This window comes from Neltuma alba, unplaced genomic scaffold, assembly GCF_004799145.2.
Source record: "Neltuma alba isolate B1F8T4 unplaced genomic scaffold, ASM479914v2 tig00001801_pilon, whole genome shotgun sequence".
NCBI lineage: Eukaryota > Viridiplantae > Streptophyta > Magnoliopsida > Fabales > Fabaceae > Neltuma > Neltuma alba.
Genome location: NW_021632622.1, coordinates 42,688 through 62,629, shown reverse-complemented (window position 1 = coordinate 62,629; position 19,942 = coordinate 42,688). Strand labels below are relative to the sequence as shown.

The 19,942-nt window shown below is 33.1% G+C and overlaps 3 protein-coding genes and 1 pseudogene across 3 annotated transcripts; all 4 read left to right on the top strand.

Moving 5' to 3' along the window:
- Window positions 1-18: 18 nt before the first annotated feature.
- Window positions 19-915, top strand: LOC114711934 (purine permease 21-like; annotated as a pseudogene).
- A 1,611-nt stretch (window positions 916-2,526) lies between these two features.
- Window positions 2,527-8,775, top strand: LOC114711927 (probable purine permease 10). The gene is made up of 2 exons (XM_028896361.1): window positions 2,527-2,556; window positions 7,470-8,775. The coding sequence occupies exons 1-2, from the start codon at window positions 2,527-2,529 to the stop codon at window positions 8,751-8,753; spliced, it is 1,314 nt and encodes a 437-aa protein (XP_028752194.1). The 3' UTR covers window positions 8,754-8,775.
- Window positions 8,776-10,281: 1,506 nt separating this feature from the next.
- Window positions 10,282-11,430, top strand: LOC114711917 (F-box/kelch-repeat protein At3g23880-like). Its single transcript, XM_028896351.1, has one exon. It carries the CDS (start codon window positions 10,282-10,284, stop codon window positions 11,428-11,430), a length of 1,149 nt encoding a protein of 382 aa, XP_028752184.1.
- Window positions 11,431-18,225: 6,795 nt separating this feature from the next.
- Window positions 18,226-18,993, top strand: LOC114711908 (uncharacterized). Its single transcript, XM_028896339.1, has one exon. The coding sequence runs from the start codon at window positions 18,226-18,228 to the stop codon at window positions 18,991-18,993; it is 768 nt and encodes a 255-aa protein (XP_028752172.1).
- Window positions 18,994-19,942: the final 949 nt, after the last annotated feature.

Here is a 19,942-nt window from a genome sequence, read left to right as displayed (position 1 = left end):
TTCTTCTTCTTCCTTAATTCACTCAAATTCACACCTTACATCATAAACTCTTTAGTCGTTTAAACAATCTCCTCCTATCATACTGATTCTCCTTCAGCATACACACAAGTTTCAAAACAGAAGTATGTGATCGGGTTCATATGAACAGCTGCTGCTTCAGTTGGGTATGGACTGGTGCTTTCTCTGACACAGCTTGCATTCAGAAAAGTCTTCAAAAGGGTAAGTTTCAAGGTGATTCTGGACATGATAACACACCAATCACTTGTGGGCACCATTTGCAACACTAGTGGGGCCGTTTGCTAGTGGGGAGTTCAGAAGTTTGAAGGCAGAAATGAAGGGGTATAGAATGGGGAAGGCAAGTTATGTGCTGAATTTAAGCTTTACTGCTATAACATGCAAGTTTTTAATGTGGGATGTGTGGGCTTGATTCTGGAGGTGTCTTCTTTGTTCTCTAATGTCATAAGTGTTTTGGGTTTGCCGATTGTACCGATTTTGGCTACAGTATTCTTCCATGACAAGATGAACGGGTTGAAGGTCATATCTCTGTTACTTGCTTTTTGGGTTTTCTCTCGTACATCTTCCAGCAATGCTTGGATGAGACCAATTCCAAGACTCAGTACAGAAACAATGATGCTTTATCCAGAAGCTCCCTGCTGTCACAAGGCGTGAATGGAAAATCTGGGTAAGTAGAAACAGGTCACTATGATGCTGGCGGTCCAAGAAAATATTTATAGTAGACGCAGATATATCAGAATTGGATGTAACTGAACTTTTATCTCATTGGATTCATGTCTGTAAATTAGGTTTATCCAAAATTATCTCAAAGGACAATCTAAAAATTCTCAATGTTGTGGTGTTATTTGCAGATGTAAAAGTTCAAGTCTCACTGAGGGACAAGAAACGAACGACAAGTAAATTTAAAGCAAATCCTACAGAATGTTCATGTTCGGTTCACATAGCACATATAAACTGAGCGATTTTACACAGTATGTGTATAGCAGTTACCGTTGTTTGATTCCAATCATATGCTTTTTCAATAGAAGGGCCACCAATTTATTTATCACCAATAACGAATGAGACTGATGTTACATTGGATTATCCAGTTACCTCAACATTTGCTGCTTCCCAGTCATCACATAAAACAAGTTGGCCTAGGGATTTGTGTTGTTTTCTTCACTCTTCTACTTCCGGGAACCTGACAAGCGTATTATAATTCTTGATCAAAGCTGACAATTTTGTGCAAAGGTGTAATGATACAGATTTTGAATGGGATGGGCCAAGAATTAGGTCATGGCCTTTTGGGAAAGAGAGACAATGCTTAACAGGCGGTGAAGAAAATTCTGAACCCTTTTCCCTCTTATATGCTTAATGATGGAGTAATTATTAAGTAGGTATTCTTATTATATTACATCACTTATATTCCACCCAATTTTAAGGTTCTAAATCATAAAAAATGAGCCTAGATGTATTACAGTTTTATACTTTGCCCCTCACCTTCCTACCATCTTCCTTAATACTTCCTGTTTTCTTTCTCGATCTTTCATGGAAATTATTATCCTTAACTCTTCAAGGATCACAAAGCGTGGTGGCTGCGGATTCTGAGTTTATCAAGGAAGGTGATAGTGCTTCAGTTATACCGTTTCCGTCCCTTGAAACTCTTCATTTCATCTCCATTGGATTTGAATTTCTAATTGCAAGTTTTTGACGTCCTTGTTTGATGACATGGAACATCTTCTCCCAAATTTAGAAGAGCTAAGCTATGCATAGGGAGATGTCCAGAAATGGAGCCATTTTCATCGGGATTCTTACCATCCAGTTGGAAACAACTTGAGATAAGAGACTCTCACAAGTTTAAATTATGGCCTGCATTTTAGGTGCACTGATCTGATATCCCTTATTCCAATTACTAGTTTAATACTGTTTTGCGCGCGCACGTGTGTATATGTATGTCTTACATGCAAGTAGACAAGTATGCAGTGCTTCGCCATGCAAAATGTTATTCAATACTATCTTTATTTTTAATATAAGAGCTAGTTGATTAATTTAAATAAATTAAAAATTAATTAAATTAATTATTTATAATAAATAAATATTGCCTTTCTAAAATATTATTTAATGAAATATTTAACATGTGTAACCATGAAATTAAAAACTGAACCGGACCGGCTGGTTTAAAGTTTAAACCGTAAACAGGCAAACCGATCACCTTTCTGGTCCAGGTGATCACAAAAGCTGAAGAAGAACTGAACCAGTGTGACTTAGTGTAAACTGAAGTGACCTGGGACTAACCCAAATAACCCGCTGGGCTAAGTGGATTACCGGTCTATTTTTAAAAAAAAAGGGGAAGGAAAACTCGCTACCGGATCTCGCTGCTGTTCTCCTTACCTGCCGCTACCATACAAAATGGCCTCTTGGTTGTACTCCCTCTTCCATTCTAGTAATTAGATCTCCCTCTTCGACCATTGTAGACACTGACAATGTTAAGTTCAAAGAAGAGGACTGATCAAATTTGGCCAAGGAGAAGTCATGGAGGCTGCTAAAAGTCCAAGCCTTAAGGTGCACTCCTTCTAGCTTGTGGGTGAGTTGAGACTTGCTGGCGGGTGCTCCTCTCTTGTTTGAGGAAATCCGAAGACACTCGCGGGCTGCTCCTCTCTGGTTTGAAGAAATCCGAAGACACAACTGATAATGGCTCTTGATTGAGGAAATGACCTGAGAAAGAAAGTGATTATTATTAATTCATTATTACTTTTATTTGAGAAAGAGAGAGTCAGAAAAGGTATTAATGGAGAGGAGAGAGATAAAAAATTAGAAAAATTACAAAAAAAAAGACCTCTAATTATATAAAATTATAATTTGAGACTCTCAATTTGAAAAATAGCAAATAAAGACCCGATCTTACTTTTGTAAAGATGAAATCATGATAAAATATCTGAAATGCCCCTTAGTCAAATAACAAGTTGACTATGAAAAATGACAAGTTCACTTTAGCGAATGATAACTTCAGTAGACCAAATCACACCTTGGATGAGGGTATCCGAATGACAAGTTGACTATTATAAATAACAAATCATTTTAGCGAATAACAATTTAATATGGACCAAATCACACTGAGGGACATTTCGGACATTTCACCCACATTTCATATTTGCAAAAGTGAGATCCGGTCCTTATTTGCTATTTTTCAAATTCAGGGTCTCAAATCATAATTTTACATATCAAGAGGTTTTTATTTGTAATTTTTCCTAAAAAATTTGTCTGCGTGTGAAAAAAGAAAAGAGAAAAGACTTGATGTGTTGAAGAAGGAAACAGAATAAATCATAATTAAAATAAGAACATATTTATAAATTTTAATTAAATTATATTATTTTAATTATTATGACTCCAATTTGATCCTAATCTAATCCACTGATCCCTTAACTTGCTGTCTTAACCGGATCATTCACCGGTTGGTTTTTAGTACCTTGTGTGTATTACTACAAGAACTATCTTAGAAGAAATGGAAAAGAATGAAAGACAAAGTGGAGTAGGATCTTATATTTAAAACCAAATTGAATGTCAAACTAACTTTTATATTAAAGACCAATATAATTACATGATTCAATGAATCCACAAAAATATTACTCTTCTTATATGTAACCAGATTCATGTGAGTGAAAAACCAACTTGTAGGAGTCTTTTTCTTATTTTTATGCTTTTATTTACTCTCAATTAACCTCTTGAAGCATGCATTTCTTGAGTTGGAAGATTTTTTGCTACTCCTCTGGTCCTTAATATAAAACCTATTTAACTAATTTGATTAGATTAAGAAAGTTAGGTAAGTTAGTTAATTATAAGAAATGTGACACGTTTTTCCTCAAACACCATAATTATCTTTTTTAATACCCATCTCCCTTTTCTACTTGATTTGGTTAAGGGGTATCTATAAGGTAATTTAGAGAAAATTAATAAATATGATAAATGGGTTTTATATTTAAGACCAAAACTAACTCAATAATTGGGTCATATATTAAGGATCGAAGGAGTATTTAATTGTTCAATGACTTCTTCAAATCCTTTCATCTAATTCTTATGTATACAGACACTCCCGTCCAAGCCAATAACTTGCTACCATGCATTCATTCCAGTGCTTTTCGGAAAAGGGGTATGGTTATTATTCCACCCACCATTAAACTTTCTGTTCAAATTAGTGCACAAATTATATTGTGGTTAAATTTATAATACTGAATTAATGTAAATGCCAACTCTCAAACTTGCAGCTGTCTCATTTTTGGCAGGGGCTTGAAAATCCATGAATCTCACATGAATTTAGGAAGAACTGTTAATGTGACGAGACACCCCACAAATTATATTGTACTAGTTCCAGTTCTTATATAAGACTCCGTTTAAGTTTTATTTTGGTTCTAAATATAAGATCCTAATTCAATTTGTCTCTTATATTTATGCAATTCTTTCCAAGATAATCTTTTTAATAATTTAGCTTTAGTCAATACACTGGATTAGTAAGGATATTTTAGAAAAAGATAATACCTATTTATTAAAAATAACTAACTTAACTTATTTTTTTAATCTCCTCAAATTAGTCAACTAGCTCTTATAATTAGGACTGGAGGTAGTAGTATTTTGCCAATCTAAGTCTCTCTTGCTTTCTTTTTTTCTTTCTTTCTTTTTTTGGCTTATTTCTTTCATATTTCTTTTTCATGCTCTCCTTTATAGGGTGTGTTTGGATTAATGTTAGACAAAACTGACTTCTAGTTCAACTAATTTTTGTAACTGAAATTAGAGTAAAAAGCAATTAGTGTAATGTGATTTATGTTTGGATAGATGCTTTTAAAAAGTCAGTTTAAAAAATTGAAAGTTATTTCGATGATTAATAAAAAAGTTAGTTTAGTTATAAAATAACTGAAAAGAACATAGACTTTATTGAATAGTAGTGTTTGAAATTTTATATTTTTAATGTGATAATAGTTTAAAAAAATATGTAAAATTATTATGATAAAATATAAATAGTTATTTATAAAATTATAAAATAAAAATATGTGTACGGAGAAAAATTTGAAAACACATTATAGATAATTAATTAAATATACGTAATGGATAAACTTGAATATAAATTAAAATGTATTTGGTATGAATAAAAGCTCATTATGCTAATGAAAGAGACGAGGCAGAGAAAAAAATATGAAGGTAAATCTGGGATGCTCATCTTTAATGATTACTGTTTGAAACTGTAGTTTGAAAAAAGAGATTTTTCTCCGTTGAATCTAACTGAGGTTGAAGGCCAGAAGTTAGTTAGAAAAGTTAGCTCAACCAAATAATATTGTTTGTCCAACTCACTTTGCGATTTCAGTTTCATAATTTCCAATGAGTGTTTACCGTTTGTAACTATAATCCAAACATGACCATAATGTTTTCTCGTTTCTTTTTGTATTTGCAAGAGTACTTTGTTATATTGATTTTTTTTCCCTGGGTTGTAAGGAGCTTAGGTATTAGAAAGTCTTTTTCCCCCCAGTTATTGCATTTCTCTTAGCAATGTTCATGGTATGAAAACCAAACCGGGTTCGATATGCTAGTGACTAGGCTGGATTTTATTTCATTTTTCATTATTGGGCTTAAAGCAACATCATTTTAGGTTTTTAAAAAAGTAGCAATCCATCATATTTGTGTTTTATTAGCTTTATTTTATTGGATTATGTGTAGTGTATATATAAATATTCTAATTTCCAAATAAATAATTATCTTTTTATTTAAATATTACTTTATTTAGAGTTATATGTAAATATTTTTATCCATTTAAATTAAATTAAATTATTCTAAATGATTGGTTTGATCTGATTTCGGATTGCAATTCAGTTCTAAATTTTAATTCGAAACTTCAATGATATCCTTCATATTATTCTTCATATACAATAGCATTTTCATAATTTCTAACATAGGCATCTAACTTTATAATTCAAAAATTATTTAATTTGTATAATCGTGCAAGACGAGAGCACAGCTGAGACTTATCATTCCTTTCTTCTTCTTCTTCTTTTTTTTTTTTTTTAATTAAAGAGGTATAAACAGGAATTAAGTTGGGAATTGGCTTTTGCAGGAAAAAAAATTGGAAATTGGTTTCCACGCTCATGATTCAAGATAAATAATTAAATAATAATATCTCAATTGAACTGTCCAAATTAAAGTCAGTCGACCAATATCTAATATTATTTTATATTTTTAGTATATTTTAATTTTAATTGACGTGTAATCTAAAATAGAGATGATTTTTAAATTTTGTTTTTAACAAAATAAGCTATCATAAAATTTAAAGCTTTAAAACCCAAATTAAATCTCATCACAATGATAAGATCATATAAAGCTGGGCCGCAAAGTCAAAGCAAAAAGATAAAAGATAAAAAAGATAAAAATAACCTGAAAACTAAATAAGGCCAAGTCTGTCTGTCTTGCAACTTCGCAATAATATGCTTCACTGATCAACCTGGAAAGATGATAAAAATGAGCATCCTACAATAAAACATATGAAAGTTACCAATATGAGTTAGATTTAGTGGAAGGACCCAGATGCTCATAATGTCTCTGAGAAATGTCCATGTCCACATGTAATGACTAATAATGCCTTAAATAGTATTATCTTTAATAAGAAGATATTCTTAGCAAAAAAAAAAGTTAAGATCAATTCAGGTCCCAAAAAAGGTATTAATTAAATATTACTATCAGTTATCTGTGATATTTAACTCTTATACATACCAATCATGCAAAACTTGGTTGTGCCAAATATCTTAATCTAACCAACCTAGCATTCAACTATCAATATGTCACCCTATCATTTATCACCAAATCCAATAATTGAGTATTGTGTTTTTGGGGGATATTATCACCAAATCCAATAATTGAGCATTGTTTTTTTTTTGGAGGGGGGGTTTGATGTGACACATACCATCGTCTCTTCTATAATTCATCTCTCTATATATCATAATCCATTTCATTTTGCACTCCAAGTCTCCAACTCATTAATTACTCTCTCTCTCTCTCTCTCTCTCCTTAATAAAATTGTTCACATTTGCCATGGGAGAAGCTCAGGAATTGCAGCTTTCCATAATTGGTATGTCAACATTCTGATTTTTCACATATAGATATATTATCATATCTTTCTCTTCTGTTCTTAGATCACAAATCACCCTGTAGAAATTTGCTGCACATGTATGTGATCTCACACACGCATTGCATCTCATCAGTTCGGAAATTCTATAGATATTTCAGTCACCTATTAATTTATATTTATTATTTTTCTCCAAACTAAGTTGTCTAACTTATAAACTGATATATGATCTAATGACATGTATAAATATTTCAGAAAGATAATGTAATATACATTATAATTAAGTAATTTTTTTAATATTCTCAAATTAGTCAATTAAGTCTTATATTAAAAATTTGAAGAAGTATTTAGCATATTTACTCATGAGTGACAGGAAGCTCTTTTCTATTATCATACAACATGTCTATATAGCTATAACAGATTGATCGTTTCAATTGTCTTAGAAGCTGATGAAGCAAAAGAAAAGAAACCAAGCAGTGATGCAGAATCTGACTCAGACAAGAAAACAAACCCCAATGGAGATACCAGTGATTTCCCTGATGAAGCAAGCACCACAATCATAAACAAGAAGAGACACCAACGTTGGTTAAGAATAGCCTTGTATGCTGTCCCTGTTTTGCTGGGCCAATCAGCTGCAACACTCTTGGGAAGATTGTACTACCAAGAAGGTGGACACAGCAAATGGTTGGGAACACTTGTCACTTTTGTGGGTTTCCCTTTGCTCCTCCCGTTTTATTCTATTCTTGCATTTAAACGCCCCTCTGCAACAAATACCAGTCACAGTCATGAACAACCCCCTGTTTCAAAGCTTGCATTTGTGTATGTCTCCCTTGGCCTTCTTGTCGCGTTAGACAGCTACTTGTTCTCTTTTGGTCTCTCTTACCTTCCTGTTTCTACATATTCTCTTGTTTGCTCCTCACAATTAGCCTTCAATGCCTTCTTCTCCTTCTTCCTTAATTCACTCAAACTCACTCCTTACACCATAAACTCCTTAGTCCTTTTAACAATCTCATCCGTCCTTCTTGTCTTTCACACTGATTCTCCTTCGGCATCCACACAAGTCTCAAAAAGGAAGTACGCGATCGGTTTCATATTCACAGTTGCTGGTTCAGCTGGGTATGGACTGGTGCTTTCTCTGACACAGTTTGCTTTTAGGAAAGTTTTGAAAAAGCAAAGTGTCAAGGTGATCTTGGACGTGTTAGTGTACGAATCACTTGTGGCAACTTTGGCAATACTAGTGGGGCTATTTGCAAGTGGGGAATTTAGAGGGTTGAGGGCAGAAATGAAGGATTATGGAATGGGAAAGGCAAGTTATGTGCTGAATCTGAGCTTCACTGCCATATCATGGCAACTTGTTAACGTGGGATGTGTGGGTTTGATTCTGGAGGTGTCATCAGTATTCTCAAATGTGATAAATGTTATGGGTTTGCCAATTGTACCTGTTCTGGCGTTAGCATTCTTCCATGACAAGATGAATGCGTTGAAGGCGATATCTTTGGTGCTTGCTCTTTGGGGCTTTTTGTCATACACCTACCAGCAATACTTAGATGGGATCAATTCTTATACTGATGGGCACAAAAACAATGATGAATTTCTCAGCGACTCAGTATCAGAAGGGTTGAATGGAATATCTGGGCAAGCAGGAGTAGTTCAGTGATGATCTGATATTATTTATAAGCTTTAAATTTGAAAAGAAATATAGTCTATTTTATAAGTTTTAATTTAAGTTTGTCATAATGTTTAAGATATTTTTTCAAGAAAAAATTACAAATAAAGACTCCCTACCATGCAAAATTATGTTTTGGGACTCTCAATTTGAAAGATAGCAAATAAGGACCCGGTCTCACTTTTACAAATATGAAATATGGGTGAAATGTCTAAAATACCCCTCAGCCAAATTGTGATTTGGTTTACTGAAGTTGTCATTCGTTAAAGTGAATTTGTCATTTCTCATAGTCAACTTGTTATTTGGCATACTCTTAGTCAAGTTGTGATTTGGTCTACTGAAATTGTTATTCGCTGAAGTGAACTTATTATTTCACATAGTCAATTTGTCATTTGCTTAAGGGGCATTTCAAACATTTTACTACGATTTCATATTTGCAAAAATAAAACCCGGTCCTTATTTGTTACTTTCCAAATCGAGGGTTCCAAATCATAATTTTACATATTGAGGGTCATTATTAGCAATTGTCCTTTTTTTAATGTTATCATTAATTATATTTTTATCATATTTTCTTATATATATTTTGGTATATTTAAACATAAAAATTTATTTTTAATTAATTATTTATCATCCGTCAATTAATTATTTAAAATTTGTGAGGAATATATCAACAAAAAGTTACAAAGTGTCAATGTGATGCGGACGTAGAGCTGTAAGAATTTTTACGTGAGGAGTTTTATCAAATATAATAAAATTTTGATAATTTATGCTTTTTTCATTTTAAAGACTTTTATCTTTTACCACTTTAAAGAGTAGTTAATGTTTTTGATTTTTTAATTTTTTAAGCCTAACATATAAAGTTGGTTGGGATGATATATTAATTTGGGTTATGGTACATTTAATACTTTAAAATATTTTTTTAAGTATATTCAGTATCTCAAAAGAATATCTAAAATACTTTACGATATTGGATGCACTTTAAAAAATATTTCAGGATACTGAATGTATCACAAAATATTTTAAGGTGTTGAATGCATATGAAAAAATACTTCAAAGCGCTTGATACACCTTAATCCTATTAGTTTATAAGAAATTAAAATTGATAGTGGTGAAAAGAAACAAGAAATAAAACAACAAAAAGGAGAAATCACTATAAGGCGTTGGAGATAGAATTTAATCATCCAAAAGTCTGATAACAATTTATGAGCATATAATAACAAGTTTTAATATAGAAAATGATAATAGTTACGCTGCTCATTTGTCATCAATAATGTTCAGTAAGTAAACATAAATATATTAAATTTAAGTCTTTCAACATTTTATTTATTTTCTTTTTGTTGGCCTTTTGGCTTTATCTCCGCTGTCGGTGAGAGTGAGACTGTGACCTTTTAACTAATTTAATTGTGCTATGTTGCCTTTCCAACTTCTGAGATTACAAAATCAGATTATTTCCTTCCCTCCTTTACTCCACTCTCCTCTCCCTACCCATTCCGAATCCTTAATTCCCTCCAGCAAGCAGATGGCAAGTGGAGGCGATAAACCCTTTCTGCCATTAGAGATTATCATCAACATTCTCAAAAGGCTTCCTGTCAAATCCATTGTTCGATTTCAATCTGTGTGCAAAGAATGGAAACATCTCTTCAAAACCCCATCTTTCATCGCTGAACATGCCCGCCACTCTGCTCACGATGACCCTTTGCTTCTCCTCTATGGATACGATTACCAACGGAGGCGTCCGTCCTTATGCTTGCTTAATCATAAGATTGAAACCGTTAAAGTTGTTAGCATACCATCGATCGATTCCTTCAGACGTAGTTGGAGAATCATTGGTTCTTGCAATGGTTTGCTTTGTGTCAAAGTCGATCATGATAGAGGCAGGTCTCCTAGTCTTTGGTTGTGGCACCCAGTGATTAAAAAGGTCAGAGAAATACCCCTAACTTCGAATGATTTTTGGGACATTTGCACATATGGATTTGGGTTCAGTAGCACTGTTAACGATTACAAGATAGTGAGATTTTATAATAATGAGTCGCGTAAAAAGAAGGAAGATCAGCGCCACCATACCATTGGGTATGATCGAGTGGAGGTGTATTCATTAAGCACAGGTTCATGGAAGGAACTAGAATTTGAATTTGGGGCTATAGAGCATATAGGATTTATTCCTCAAGCTGTCAATGCTGATGGAACCATTTCTTGGTTGGGATTAGGGCTTTCACCTCTACTAGTTTCGTTCGACATAGCCACGGAAGTCTTTACATTAACACAAATACCAACTGAGTATGGTACTATGTTTGGGCTTGGTGTGTACGATAACAAACTTGAGGTTCACTATATGATTGAGGAGGAGTCTGGATCTCATTTCATCCGTGTAAGGGTGATGGAGGAGGTTGCTATTGAATCTGGGAAGACTTTGAGTTATACTCAGAAATATACAATTGGTCCAGTGTCAGATTTTTTACGTCCCGCATGTATTTGGAGGAATGAAATAGTCTGCCGTAACAAGAAAATTGAGGCTGAGGTGGAGGATGATCCAAGGTGTATTCTTTATCTGTTCAATCTCATTACTGGCGAAGGGAGGAAGTTCAACTATTCATGTGACTGTGACTGGTGTGATATTTTCACTTATGAGGAGAGCCTTGTGTCTGTTTGGAACATCCAGGTTGAATAGCCTTACTCTGAAATACGATTGTTTCTACGTTCCAGATTTCCTTTGTCACTGTAATTTTTGGTGAAATTTAATCCACAAAACCTTATAACCTCTTGGTTGTATCTATAATCCTTGAAGTCCCTTTGATCTGTGATATCGAATGGAGAAGTTCAGTACTACTGTTTTCAAACTTTATTTTAGCCTTTTATATATCATCTTATGTTCAATTTTCGTGGATAACATGTAGTTTAGTTGCTGCTATATGAATTTGTTGGGTTTTGTTGGCCACTTGATATACTTATAGGGAAGCAAAGGTTATCATGACATAGTAAAGCTTCTTGCTCTCTCATTTTTCTTTTAATCTGATGGAGCAATATAATTAATACCCAGCACAAGAGAGTGAACTATATGAGTTATTGCTTTGTGTTTCTTATGCATGAATATGTAGTTTAGTTGCTATTATGCACAGCACAGGAGACTGAACTATATAGTTTATTGCTTTGTGAACTATATGCCCCTTAGATTTGTTATCTAGAATAGAGAAATTGAGTTCTAACTGCGTCCAACTTTTCAACTTTCCACATCATCAGATGTTTAGTTTTAATAGATATATCTAATTGCTGCTATATAAATTATTTGGGTTTTGTTGTCCACTCAAGGAAAGGTTAACAGGACTGACTTGAGCAATTTGTTTTCCAAATATAAATTTGAGGAATGAGGCTTCTTGCGGCCTTAATGGAAGTATTGAACTTATTGGTGAAAGTGAGGGTGAGAATGAAGTATGCTATAAAAACCTTTCTACTCTGTTCCAACTCACCGGAGAAGCTACCCACAGAGCCTCTTGCTGTTTACTGCACCCGGTTGAATAGCCTTGCTCTGAAAAACTCATTTTTATGTGGCTGATTTACTTTGAGAACGGTTGGTGAGAATGAATCCACAAAAGATAGCATTGGACATTTTGGTTGTTTGTATAAACCTTGATGCCATTTAGGTCAGTCATCTTGAATAGAAAAATTCAATGCTAGATCTTCCGGGATTTATTTATATTACTGATGGCCCAAAATTTTTTTTTTTTTTTACTGTCTATACCAACAGGTGTTCAGTTTTCATAGATGAATGCATAATTTAGTTGCTTCTTTCTTTAGATTTTGTCTTCCAGTTAGATTTTGTCCATCATTTCATTTCATTTCTTTATCTGGTCAATCTCACTGCAAAAGAATGGAAGGAGTTCCACAACTTTTCATAGACCTATGTCTGTTGTGATATTTTCAATTATGAGAAGAGTTTTGTGTCTGTTGGCAACATCGATGTTGTTTAGTCTTGCTCTGAAGTAGGATCATTTCTGTATTCCAGGTTACTTGTCTCAGTAGTTTTGGTGGAAATTAATCCATATAGCCTGTTATAATTTTGGTTGTACCTATAATCCTTTATTCTCCTTTAAATTGGTGATCTGGAATGTAGAAATTCAGTTCTAGTTGTTCCAAACTTTATTTTAGCTTTCTATATCATCGTATGATCAATTTTCATGTATAAATATATAGTCTAGTTGCCGCTATATAATATTTTCTGGGCTTTATTGGCCACTTAGTATGCTAAGAGGAAATGAAAGGTTACCATGACCGATTAAAGCTTCTTGCTTTGTGATTTTTTATCCAAAACAAATGGAGTGATAGGTGTGATACATAGCACAAGAGAATGAACTATTTGAGTTGCTGCTTTGTTTTCTGGGGAATCACATCACAATAGGCTTGTTATGTAACATGAAGGCCTTCCTATAATTGAAGTACTGGAATTTGTTTATATGGATCTGATTTATCATTATATTTTTCAATTACACAAGAGAGCCTTATGCCTGTGGATTGATGTCCTTTATATTTGTTGTTGAAGTGAATTTGTAAAATGGCTTTAAACATTTTGGTTGCTCCTATAATCTTGATGCCCTTTACATCGGTCGCCTATAGTATAAAAATTCAGTAGCAGTTGTTTCAAATTTTGGATTATTTACTGTCTGAATGAGCGTATCATAAGTTTTCCTCCCCTAAATGTGAAAATTAAACATGAAAATGGTTGTGACTGGCCTTATATTTTGGGAGAGACATCAACACATTAAAATTTTTATTATGACTAATGTAAGTTATGATTAATTCACATTAAAATTGTGACTGGCCTTATATTCCATCAAGCGACTGCAGAGGATGACGCATGAAGTGGGTCAATTAAGTTTAATTTACTTTTTCTATTCATTCTCATCGAGAATTTTTAATTTTTTAGAATTGGATAAAACTTTAAATTGGTTTCTTCGATCCGGTTCCTTTTAGAAGAAGTGTGCTACCTCCGGTCTTTAATATAAGACCTTGTTTGACTTTTATTTTGGTCCTAAATATAAAACTTCAATTCAATTTGTCTATCATATTTATCCATTTTTTCCAAATTAGTCTTTGTAGTAATTGTACATGTTAAATGTTCAATCAAATAGTAGTTTTAATTAATACATATGATTAGTAAGGGTTGTCTAGGGAAGACAACACTTAATTGTTGTAAATAAGTAACTTAATAAGCTTTCTTAATTTATTTAAATTAGTCAACTAGTTTTTATATTAAGAATCAAAAGTAGTATTAATCTAGTGGGGCTTAGAAAAATTTCCATACCCAGTCGTTTAGTTTGTTGTCCATCCTTCAAATTTTAATGAGTGATGACTAGTATTAGGTTTGATCGTGTCTGCTATAAATTAATGTCAACATGATAAACCAAAATTAATAAATGTTTTGATTCTGATTAACTCTATTTAAAATTTAAAATTTAATTACTTTTCAATTTTACTCTTATTTAACATATATTATTACAATTAGTATAATGTCTGTTCAATAATAAATGAAATCTTATAAAAATTTAACAATGTAATTTACAAATAAGGCCAAAATAAACATTATTTTTCTGTCTTATAAATAGAACTTACATCACACATTAATCAAATAATGCTTTAAAATTTCTACAATTTCCCGACACATAAAAATAGGACTTTTTTGGGGCTGGGGGAATCCTAGAGGATTGTCTAAATAGCCTAATTATGTCTTTTCATAGTTCATTTTAATATACATGTTTTATTTTTTTTGATGAATTACTTTTAACCTCTTCATGCATGTCTATCATAATTTTTATCTGCAGCATGCAAATATGGAGGAAGTTAAAATTTTTTCTGTTAAATCCCATATTTTATTCAAAATTAGCCGGGGAAAACTCCACTGAAAAAATAAATTTCCAATGCATATCAGTTCGCAATACTTGAAAAAAACATAAGGCTAGTTTGTTTATATATTTTCAACAGTTTTTTTAAAAAAAAATCTATTTATTGGTCTATTTGTTTTTTCTCAAAAAATTTATAAAATTATTTTTTAAAACAAGTTTTAAAAAATAAAAAAATATGTTTGGATAATTATTCTAAAAAAATTATGTTTAAAAATAAATATATTGAGATCGCAGAATAAATCTTCAATAAAAACTCAAGTCCTCAAATGAAGTGAAAGCTATGGAACGGAGAAGAAAGGGTTTCCAATTTTGCTAAAACAGAAAATTAAAAAAAAACTAAAAATTGTTTTGGTTTTTTAGTTTTTAAAAACACATTTATGTTTTTTATTTTTAAAAATAATTAACTAAAAAAATTACTAAATTTCATAAAAAAAGTTTCTCATAAAAACAACAAATTACTAAAGAGATTTTTTTATTACTTTTATTTTTAAAAATTAAAAACTGATTGAAAAAAACAAGGCCCAATCTATTTTTAATTAAGTGTTTAAAAAAACCGGTGATTTGTTTTTGGACGCGGCTTTTATCCTTTTTTCCCTGCCGTTGCCATTCTTAACTTCGAAACTACGCTGTTTTGGGGAAAATGAGAGACGATGAATTTGTTTTTAAAAAATTAGCATCCTAAAATAATTTTTCAGTGTCATTCAGTATTTTAAATTAATTTTTAGTGCACTTAGTGTAAGCTATTTTTCGTTATCAAACATTTAGCACCCTGAAGTATTTTCTAATAATACCCAATATCCTAAAAGTTTTTTATTAATGCCTATCATTTAGTATCTATCACATAGAAGTATTTTTTTAAGTGGTACTCAATGTTTCAAACTAATTTTTAGTTCATCCAACACCTTAAAATATTTTTTAATAATATTCTTTCAGTTCTAAATATAAAATCCCTTTTGTAGTGTAAATTATATTACAAAAAATGTTTTATATTTAGGACTGAAAAAAATACTACTACCTCCGGTCCTAATTATAAGACCCGGTTGACTTATTTGAGGAGATTAAGGAAGTAAGTTAAGTTAGTTATTTGTAATAAATAAGTGTTGTCATTCCTAAAATATCCTTGCTAATTAAGTATATTGGCTAGAACTATCATTATTAGAAGGATTATCTTGGAAAAAAATGTATAAATATGAGATATAAAATGGATTGGGGTCTTATAATTAAGACCAAACAAAAAGTCAAACGGAGTCTTATAATAAGGACCGGAGGTAGTATTACACTATAAAAAGGTCTTATATTTAGGTTGGTGGAGTATTTAGCATCTTAGAGTAATTTTTAGTGCAATATTTTAAGGTATTGAATACCCTAAAATTTAGTTTAAGATACTTTAATGTACTGAATTCTAGATAATAAGCGTTACTAAAAAAATATTTTAGAATGTTAAGGGAACCAAAATTATTTTAAGATATTAAGTGTTATTAGAAAATGCAGGGTGTTAGGTGTTAGATACTAGGTGCCACTAAAAAATATATTTTAGAGTATTAAATGTTTTAAAAATTAATTTTGGATATTAAATAATACTGAAAAAATATTTTAAAATGTTAGAATTATTAAAAAAAAAAATCCTCCCCTGTTTTCCTCCAAAACGGCGCAGTTTTGGCGGCATGGGATGGCCGCGAACGGTAAAACCGTAAGAGAAAAGAGAAGCCGCGTCCTTCGTTTTTCTTATCCGCTTGCTCCCTGGTCCCTTGGGGGCTTGAGTGCTCGTCGTCCCCTCACCCTCCGGTCTCAGTGTTCGGTGCTCGCCGTCTTCTCCTCTCGGTGCTTCCCATCTCCAATCTCTCTTTCCTCCCTCCTTAGTCCTCAATCGGTGAGTCCTCAGCCTCTACTCTCTCTCCTTGTCTGATTCATTTAGTGGGTTTTTGAGCTAAAACCTGATCTGCATCATTTAGTGGGTTTTTGTTTATACGATTTGTTTTTGTTGCTTGCTGTAACTCTCATTGTTCCCCGCCACTCGGATGCTGAGTACTTTGGATAAACCTCAATCTCTGGGTGTCCTGTCTTTCACTGGCTACAAGCAATGCTTATGACAGCGCATTCTCCCAACATATCTAACCCAACTCACCATCATCCCTTTTCTGTTTTCGTCCTCGACGTATTTTATAATCCCAGCACAATCTTGCTTTAATGATTCCGTCATTCCTTGTATTCTCAACTCCAAGTGGAAAAAAAGCAAGCATTGTGGTATGTTTAAGAACTAGCTTTTGAATTTAAACAGGGAGAGTGTAGATTTTCAAATAGTTTATGGTTATGCAAATGATTAATTATTGTAATATAATATCTAGACCTTGATATATTATTTGCCTGCATGTGTAAGGGGGATAATAACCTTTGAGGTTACCTGTAGTCTTTGAACTCTTTGAAGCATGTTCTCTGTTCATTACTCTCGTACTGCTTTTTGAGTCCTAAGAAATGTCAAACTTATTCCGTTATTAATCGTAAAATTTAATTTGTTCATGTCCTTGGCCCTGTATTCTTGTGATCACTTATTTTATCCACGACTTTTAAGATGCAAATCCTTGATCTGCTTGGTTCAGTCACAAATGAAGGAGGGTTTAGACTTAGAAGATTCCATCAATGAAGAACAGAGACCAGCACAGAGTGGCTTTTGTTCCTTTTCAAAAGCTCCCCCAGCATATCAGAAAATCCTTTAGGGCAATTTAGAATATTTCTATTCAAGACTCAGCTTAGGAAACAATATTTCTTAATCACATGCTTGATAAATATTTATTGCTTTGACTTGATCTTCGTTTCATTAGTTCTGTTCCATATGATACACACATCAACAAGTGATTTTCTTTCATAATATGATATCTAATAAGTTATGCTTTATTTTTGTTCCAGTGGCCCCGTGTTTGGTTTCATGTCAAACATGTTCTCTGCTTTCTTTATCAGTTGATGTCAAACATGGAAGTTTGGTTTTTGATGTTGCTTTCCTGTGTCTTGCTGCAGTGGACATGCTTTACTTTGAAATATTTATTAGGGACACTCTTCTCTGTTTTTTTTTTTTTTTTTAATGCAAAAAATTTTTCTCTATTGCCTTTGCAAGATTCCAAAGAGCAATTATCTCTTTCACTCCCTCACTCCACTCCTCTTCCCAAGAGCCCTCCAGCAAGTAGATGGCGAGTGGAGGCAATGAACCCTTTCTGCCATTTGAGATTATCATCAACATTCTCAAAAGGCTTCCTGTCAAATCCATTGTTCGATTTCGATGTGTGTGTAAAGATTGGAAAAATCTCTTCAAAACCCCATCTTTCATCACTGAACATTTACGCCACTCTGATCACGACAACCCTTTGCTTCTCCTCCATGAATACAATTGCTATCGTGGGCATACGTCCTTAGGTTTGCTTAATCATAAGATGGGAACCATTGAAGTTCTGAGCATACCCTCGATCGATGGCTTTAGATATAATTGGAGCATTATTGGTTCCTGCAATGGCTTGCTTTGTGTCACAATCAATCTTTATCGAAACGGGTTTCCTCGTTCGCTTTGTCTATGGAACCCAATGATTAGAGAGGTCAGAGAAATACCCCAAACAACAAATGATTACTGGGGCTTTTGCAGGTTTGGATTTGGGTTCTGTAGCATCCTTAATGATTACAAGATAGTGAAATTTTATAATCAAGAGTTGCGTAAGAAGAAGGAAATAGATCAAGACTATGATGTTGCCAAACAAGGGCATGATGGAGTTGAAATGTATTCACTAAGCACAGATTCATGGAAGGAACTAGGATTTGGAGCTTTACAAAATATAGAAGTTACATTTACAACTGCTAGTACTGATGGAATGATGGTTTGGGTGGGAGAAAGGGATTCTTTTCCTGTGCTAGTTTCCTTCGACATGGTGACTGAAGTGTTCACAATAACCCCAATACTGTCTGTGGATGGCGGTCTTCCAACCAATCTTGGTGCGTACCAGGGCAAATTTGCTATATTTTTTCGTAGCTATGGATATAATTCTACGGATATAATGGTGATGGAGCAGGTTGCTAGTGAATCTGGGAGGAGTTTGAGTTGTACTGAAGAATATAGCATTGACACATTTTCACATGCTCCAGATCCTGTATGTATTTGGGGGAATGAAGTAGTTTTCTTAGGCATTGAAAGTGAGACTGATGAGTCGGAGGGTATACCAGGGTACTTTCTTAATCTGTTCAATCTCACTACTAAGAAATGGAAGGAGTTCCGCAACTTTTCATCTAACCATGACTGCAGTGCTGGTTTCACTTATGAAAGGAGCCTTGTATCTGTTTGGAACACCCAGGTTGAATAGCCTTGGTCGGAAATATGATCCTTATTTCTGCATTCCAGGTTTCTTTTGTCTCTAATCCACCAAACCTCTCCACATTTTGGTTGTATCCATAATCGTTGAAGCTCCTTTGATTTCGAATGGAGAAATTCAGTACTAGTTGTTCCAAACTTTATTTAAGCGTTCCACATCATCATACGTTCAAACATCATGTATAAATATGTAGTTTAGTTGCTGCAATATTTTTTTTTTTTGGGGGTTTCATTGGCCACTGCATATGCTAAGAAGAAATGAAAGGCTAACATGACAGATTAAAGCTTCTTGCTTTGTGATTTTTTATCTAAAACAAATGGAGTGATTGGTTAGATACATTGCACAAGAGAATGAACTATTTGAGTTGCTGCTTCGTTTTCTGGTGAAGCACATCACAATAGGCTTGTTATGCAACAATCAACATGAAGGCCTCCCTATATCGGCTAAATCTCACTCCTTATGAATTGAAGTATTGCAATTTGTTTATGTGGATTGATGTCCTTTGTATCTTTCATGGAAGTGGATTTGCAAAATGGCTTATATCTGTTGTATATAATATAGAAATTCAGTACCGGACGTCTCAAACTTTGGGCTACTGTCAATATGATCATATAATAAGTTTTTCCCTCCTCCAGATGTGAAAACATGGAAATGGTTGTAACTGGAATAGCCTACGCAGGGTAGTATTCGGAGGCCATGGCCTTATATTTTGAGAGAATTGTTAACGGATTGAAATTGTTATGAATAATTTACATTAGTTTACATTTTTTTCATTCATTCTCATCAAGAACTTTAAATTTTTGGGAATTGGATAAAAATTTAAATTTGTTTCATATTCTAAAATCTGTTTAAATGAAATGTTGCTTACAAATCTAATATTGTTTCACAAGGACCATACATGCAAAGGATATAATGCAGACTCGTTTAATTTGTTATCCAT

Coding starts and splice junctions, on each gene's coding strand:
- LOC114711917 (XM_028896351.1), top strand. CDS start 10,282: ATGGCAAGTGGAGGCGATAAACCCTTTCTGCCATTAGAGATTATCATC.
- LOC114711908 (XM_028896339.1), top strand. CDS start 18,226: ATGATTAGAGAGGTCAGAGAAATACCCCAAACAACAAATGATTACTGG.
- LOC114711927 (XM_028896361.1), top strand. CDS start 2,527: ATGGAGGCTGCTAAAAGTCCAAGCCTTAAG. Junction 2,557..7,469: donor CTAAAAGTCCAAGCCTTAAG/GTGCACTCCTTC, acceptor CATGAGTGACAG/GAAGCTCTTTTCTATTATCA.